This window comes from Palaemon carinicauda, chromosome 16 (assembly GCF_036898095.1).
Source record: "Palaemon carinicauda isolate YSFRI2023 chromosome 16, ASM3689809v2, whole genome shotgun sequence".
NCBI classification, from domain to species: Eukaryota; Metazoa; Arthropoda; class Malacostraca; order Decapoda; family Palaemonidae; genus Palaemon; species Palaemon carinicauda.
The window spans coordinates 35,700,923-35,708,422 of record NC_090740.1 but is presented as its reverse complement, the minus strand read 5'-3'; the positions used below and the strand labels follow the sequence as shown (position 1 = coordinate 35,708,422).

At 36.4% G+C, this 7,500-nt stretch overlaps 1 protein-coding gene across 1 annotated transcript in view; it reads right to left on the bottom strand.

The window, feature by feature from the left end:
* The window catches only part of LOC137655253 (uncharacterized), a 127,272-nt gene that overhangs the window by 4,950 nt on the left and 114,822 nt on the right, over positions 1–7,500 (bottom strand). Inside the window, exon 7 of the mRNA XM_068389136.1 lies at positions 327–527. Within this exon, the coding sequence (XP_068245237.1) occupies positions 327–527 (201 nt within the window). The remainder of the gene's footprint in view (positions 1–326; positions 528–7,500) is intronic.

Here is a 7,500-nt window from a genome sequence, read left to right as displayed (position 1 = left end):
AAAATTTTAGTTTTCTTTCATTTCTTTTTAAAAGAAGTAGCATGAATTTTATTGCTCCAATTCAGTAAGGTCGTACCGAGTACTTTTACGTAATTAATCTTCGATATAAGAAAAATAAGATGTACTTATCCAGCCAAGTTCACCAACAAAGCATCTCCTCTCTAAAACAAATGCATTCGAATGTAATTTTTTTTCCTTTCAATAAAAGAAATTATGATAAGGAGTTTCTGTTCAACCTAGCATGGATTAGTTAAATGTATATTTTTGGCAAACACAAATAAAACATTGAATAGATATGCAGTAACAATCTCTCCTGTCAAACTTACTCTTGTACGTCGGGATGTAAGGGTGGCAATAGATACGTAACATCATTTTTGCTGGGTTTGCTGGGCTTGTTGGGCTTGTAAGGTATTTCATCTTCAAGAGTCACTGGCTTGATCAGGTCAAGGCTTGAGAGCCGCAAATTGGCAGGACGGCCTGACTGATCTTGTATGGCTGCCCCAGCTCCAATTGCCGGTGGGAGTAACCTAAAAGGAGTAAAAATAGAATTGCTTTCATTATTTGTTTCAAAACGACAGAGTAAGAGGAGAAAAATATAACTTACCTCCAAATGTACATTATATAAATAAATATATATATGAGTGACCAACTCTTTTTATGATGCGAATGTCATTAAGTACTTGAGTACTTCTACCAAATATAAACAACACATTCATGTTAACTCTAGTTTTAAGAGGATTATTTGTACAAACTCCAAAAGGTCACAGTTATCGCGTCTCATAAAAACAAAATTAATCCCTTGCCATTTCGACAAAATACGGGATTATCACTGGGATTTCCTACATCCTTTCGGCTGAACACGTATTATGACTTATTTGAATCGGTAGGATACGATAAAGATATGGAATCGGATATCCTTCGTACTGCAAAGCAGAGTAGTCATTTTGAGGCCATAACAGAATTATACGAATAGGAAAAGTAAATTTGGTTTTGCAAGCGATACGTTTTAATAACTTACGGATTTGCACGATTAAAGATATCAATATGTGAAATGATTTGGTACAAAATAAGAAAAAGGACCAAGTAATATCTTACCGAAGAGAATATACTTAGGAAAAACTAGATCAATGTAAAAAATCAGTTATTACTATTATAATAAATAAGAAAGGAGTTATCAATACCCCAAATACCAGAAAAAAGAGTAAAGGTTAGGTCAAGATACGAAACCGAAACTAGGCATTGGAACAGTAGGTGGGAAAATGCTGTAGATGATGTTAATAATTGGAGAGGTTGGTCCATAAACGAATGAGGTGGTAAATGAAAGGAATACCGATTAATGCGATGAGACAGGGGACAAGTTATAGATGAGGGGAAGAAAATTCAAGTGTATATCAGTAATTGAAAAAGTTATAACATATGAAAGATTTATAATAATGGGGAAATGGTTGCGGCCAAAGAGACGGTTGAGTTGAATTTCCCTTATGTAAGTGAAAATTTGGTGTTGAATACGAATGAAAAAAAAAAAATATGAAATCACCCGACAAGAAGGATTGTCTGATTAGCGTTGGGGGAATTATGTCTCAGGGCAATATGAGATGGAGCTGTCATGTGGAGAGAATTAACAATTATAGGCTGGGTAAGATAGAGTATAATTCAGCCGTGTTAAAAGGAAAGAAATAAAACTATTAAAATGGTTGGTTGGACAGTATAAGGTATTGAATGAGTGAAGCACTCATACAATATATATATATATATATATATATATATATATATATATATATATATATATATATATATATATATATATATATACAAATATATACACATACATATATATACATATATGCATATTATTATTATTATTATTATTATTATTATTACTATCCAAGCTACAACCCTAGTTGGAAAAGCAAGATGCTATAAGCCCAGGGGCTCCAACAGGGAAAAATAGCCCAGTGAGGAAAGGAAATAAGGAAATAAATAAATGAAGAGAACAAATTAACAATAAATCATTCTAAAATAAGTAACAACGTCAAAACAAACATGTCATATATAAACTATTAACAACATCAAAAACAAATATGTCATAAATAAACTATAAAAAGACTCATGTCCGCCTGGTCAACAAAAAAGCATTTGCTCCAACTTTGAACTTTTGAAGTTCTACTGATTTAACCACCCGATTAGGAAGATCATTCCACAACTTGGTAACAGCTGGAATAAAACTTCTAGAGTACTGCGTAGTATTGAGCCTCGTGATGGAGAAGGCCTGGCTATTAGAATTAACTGCCTGCCTAGTATTACGAACAGGATAGAATTGTCCAGGGAGATCTGAATGTAAAGGATGGTCAGAGTTATGAAAAATCTTATGCAACATGCATAATGGACTAATTGAACGACGGTGCCAGAGATTAATATCTAGATCAGGAATAAGAAATTTAATAGACCGTAAGTTTCTGTCCAACAAATTAAGATGAGAATCAGCAGCTGAACACCAGACAGGAGAACAATACTCAAAACAAGGTAGAATGAAAGAATTAAAACACTTCTTCAGAACAGATTGATCACCGAAAATCTTGAAAGACACAGTATATATATATATATATATATATATATATATATATATATATATATATATATATATATATATATATATATATATATATATATATATATATATACATATGCATATGTATACACACAATATATACATATATATATATATATATATATATATATATATATATATATATATATATATATATGTATGTATGTATATATACATATATATATATATATATATATATATATATATATATATATATATATATATATATATATAGGGCAGGCCATTTTATATACACGGTAGATTGAAAAGGGTGGCCGGGAACACCCCCATATCGATAAATGGGAGTTGGATACCGAGAGAAAGGTCAATGAAAATAGATGCAATTGGAGTACGCCTTCATAATCAATTGAAGTCTTAGGTCATTGAATGAGTATTTTGAAAATTAGTTGAATGCGGAAGATAGAGAAAATTAATATATTGGTGATGCAAGATTTTAAAAGGGTGAGGATATAAGGAAGGTTAATAAGAGATTGAAGAAAATATACGCACTTGGACTAAAAGGATTTAACGGTGCATGATGGTGATAGTGGGACCAAAATATACAAGATATTGTTGCCTTAAGGGAATATTTAAGGTGAACAATACTCTTTTGCGAAAATGTAAAAGTGATAAGGAGAACTATAGAAACTATCAGGGCATAATATTACTTAGTATACCAGGGAAGCTACATGGTGTGATTTTTATTGAAAAAGTAAAGTAGATGACTAAAGAACTGATAGGGGAAGAAAAGAACTGATGGTGTTTCACAAAAAAAATGGTGCATGGATCAAGAATTTGTTATGAAATAATATGGTTTTTTTAACTGACAATTGGTTTATGGTATATAACTGAAGGAAAGGCAGTGTCGAGGGTGTTCATCATGTATAAGTGTTTCCTGAGAGTGATTAAAAGTTTTCGTGATGAAATTGAAGAGTATCATGTAGGTAGCAAACGTTTAACTGGGCTCCACAAGGCACTAGAAGATTTGGAAAACCCAGGCCTACATGGCTGATGACTATGAAGTGCGAAATAAGAGATGATGAATGGAAAAGTATTGAATTAAAAGCTCAAGATAGAGACAACTGTAGAAATCTAACCGAGGCCCTTTGCGTTTATAGGCGTAGGAGGAGATGATGATGATGATGTAGGTAGCTGAACTACTGCTTTGGCTTGAAGTTGGTTTTGAGGCAAGAATGTGTTATGACTCTGTAGCTGTTCAACATCTTGCTTGATGGAGTTGTGCTAGAGGTCAAAGGACCCAATATCTCTCTAACGGTAGTATCTCAAAGGGTAGCTAGTTCCCTGGCCAACCTAATACCTCTAAAACTATTATCACCATTTCCTGTCAGCCATCGCCACTCTAGGCACCACACCCCCCTCTACGCTGCCCTCAAGTGCAAGCAAAAAGACCTGACGTGGAGTTCGCTTCAAGAAGAGGCCTTCTGTAAATGCAAAGAATGTCCTATCAACAGCTGCCGGTCTCACTTTTCCCATGCCACATTGCACCTCTCCTTCTCTCCAGCGATGCCAGTGACGTTACTATTGGTACAGTACTCCAGCAAGGGGTCAATAGCTTACCCAGCCCAATGGCCTTTTTCAGTAGAAAACTGTCCAAGGCAGAACTCGGTTACTCTATTTTCGACTGCAAATTGCTGGCAGTCACTTTGCTGTCCATCACTTTCGCCACCTCTCAGAAGGTATGCTTTTCGGTATTCGCACGGGCAACATGCCTCTGGTGCACGCCTTCACTCGACAGTCCGACGCCTAGTCAACGTAGACATCTCTCTTCTGTAGCTGAACACAATTACAGCCTTCAACACATTCCTGGGAAAATTAGTCCTGTTGCCGATGCCTTGTCAAGAAACACATTGGCCACCATTCACTGGGTTAGGATTACAATGCCTAAGCAGAAGCCAAAAGAAATGATCCAGGGTACCAAGCATGTAGGACATCCTGCACATCGCTCCATTGGGAAAACATCACCCTCGATGACTCCAATGCCACCCTCCTCTGTGACTTCAGTAGTGGTAGACCACAGCCAAGGATATCTGCTCCCATGTGCCAACAGGTGGTTAATTTCATTCATGGCCTTTCACATCCTTCTCATAGTTCTACTACACACCTACTGAAGGCTAGGTTTATCTGGCACGGCATTACTAAGGATCACCTGTGTTTCATGCCAAACCTCAAAGGTAAAAGTACATCAACACACAGATACAGGTGTGGGTACCTTTCCTTAACCTCAGCGTTATTTTGCCCATATTCACGTCGACGTAGTTTGTCACACCACAAGGACATTATTACCTGTTTACTGTCATTCACTGCTCCACTAGTTGGCCTGAAGCCATTCCATTGGAAACTGCAACGTCCGCCTCGTGTATATCTGCCTTACTGTCAGGGTGGATACCGAGATTCGGTATCCCTGAGTATATTACTTCTGACAGAGGTACCACTTTCACCTCTCCATTTTGTACATAATTAGCAAATCTCCTGGGCCTCACCCTACATCAGACAACCGCCTACAACCCTGCTGCCAACGGAATGGCTGCACGTTTACATTGCACTCTCAAAGCAGCTTTGATGTCCCGCCAAAGAAATCCAACTGGTTTACTAAGCTTTCCTGAATCCTCCTGGGACTACGAACAATTCCTAAAGTTGAAATGGTGTATGATGACCCATTGGTCATCCTTGCTTAATTTTTTCCGTCTATAACCTCCTCTAAAAATCTCCAGTACTAACATCACGTTCTGGGAAAATTTACTCCTTGCCATCAGACTTACAAGCCCATAGGGAAGCAACACATACCAACAACTAAAATTAATTGAGAACAAAACTGAGTTCATGGTGGTGGGTAACAGAAACAGCGTGAGAAGCTTAGGTGATATTCAAATGAACATAAATAATGACTCAGTGCCGATATCTAGTAAAGTTCATGATCTAGGTGTGTAGATATACAAAATGTGAGACCGTTACATTAACTGACGTTAACATATATTCATACCTGATGTAATGTAGCCTATTATGTGCCTCATTTATTACATGTGTCTCTTGTAAATAAATACACCCCTTATGTACTCATATGTGTATATGCATCATATTACAATGTTATTATACATAGATATCCATTTCATTATTAAGTGTGGCAACGCCCCGAAGACATGGCAACAATGTACTTCCCAGCCTTGGGGCATCACACAGCGTGCTTGTATTATCGTTCGTCACCCAAGGCAGACGTATTTCCTGCCTGTTGGATTTAACTCTTGTATTGCACCTTCTCAATAGAACTTATGTTAACTTCAAGATTGTGTTTCCTTCCCAACCTCCCAGGAACACCCCCAACAAGGTGTATTTCTTGACTGTAACTTGTCTCTCAATGCCCCAATAAATAATGTAGTAAAAACTACTGATTATCATCTAAGAAATATTGCTTTTACAAAAAAGTACCTGGATGAAAATTCTGTAAAGAAACTTGTAACAAAGTGTGTTATTGCCATGATTGACTACTGCAACTCCATCTACTACAATTTACCAAAAGTATAACTTAAGAAATTACAAAACATAATAAACAGAGAAGCAAGACTGATAAAAGGTGTCCCACCTAGAGAAAGGATAACCCGTACACTAATTGAATTACACTGGCAGCCGATTAAAGCAAGAATTGAATCTAAAATATGTACAATAACCCACCAAGCTATCAGAACCAGTAGTCCAAAATACTTAAGAGAATTGGTACACATTGCGCAGCCAACAAATGTTGTCGATATGAGAATAGTTACAGATGGTTTCAAATTATTGGAACCTAGATATATGTCTACTGTAGGCTCCAGACCCTTTAAATATGCAGCCCCGAGACAATACAATAAGCTCCCACGAGACATCCGAATGATTGAAGACATTAGGGCTTTCTAGAGGAAACTGAAGATTTTCTTATTCCATGAGTTATATGACAGTGACGATTCAACAGTAAATGAGCAATATTTTATACTTTATACTTTGACGGCTGCTTTTCCGGTCCCATACAGCAGGCTAACCCCACTCTCTACAGGACCTCCACTGTGGTTTTACCTTGTTCTTTCAGAGTATTTAACGTTTCATATCTCGTATTGTTCATTTACTGTTAAATCGTCACTGTTGTATGACTGTTGAAATAAGAAAGTCTTCAGTTTCCTCTTGAAAGCCCTAATGTCTTCAATCATTTGAATGTTCCGTGGGAGCTTATTATATAGTCTTGGGGCCGCATATCTAAAGGCTCTGGAGTCTAAAGTAGACATAAATCTAGGTTCTAACAGTTTGAAGCCATCTGTAACTATTCTCGTGTCGACACGATTTGTTGGCTGCGCAATATATAGCAATTCTCTTAAGTATTTTGGACGCCCGATTCTGATAACTTGGTGGGTTATTGTACATATTTTAAATTCAATTTTCGCTTTAATAGACAGCCAGTGTAAATCGATTAGTATAGGGGTAATCCTTTCTCTAGGTGGGACACCTTTTATCAGTCTTGCTCCTCTGTTTATTATGTTTTGTAATTTCTTAAGTTGCACTTTTGGTAAATTGTAATAGATAGAGATGCAGTAGTCAATCCTGGTAATAACACAGTTTATCACAAGTTTCTTTACAAAATTAACGTCCAGGTACTTTTTTATAAACACACTATTTCTTAGAGGATAACCAGCAGTTTTTATTACATTATTTATTTGGGCATTTAGAGACAGGTTACAGTCAAGAAATAAACCTAGATTTCGAACTTTACTAGATAGCGGCACCGAGTCACTATTTATGTTCATTTGAGTATCACCCAAGTTTCTCACGCTGTTTCTCTTACCCACCACCATGAATTCAGTTTTGTTCTAATTTAATTCTAGTTGTTTAAATGTCATCCATTCTCTAAC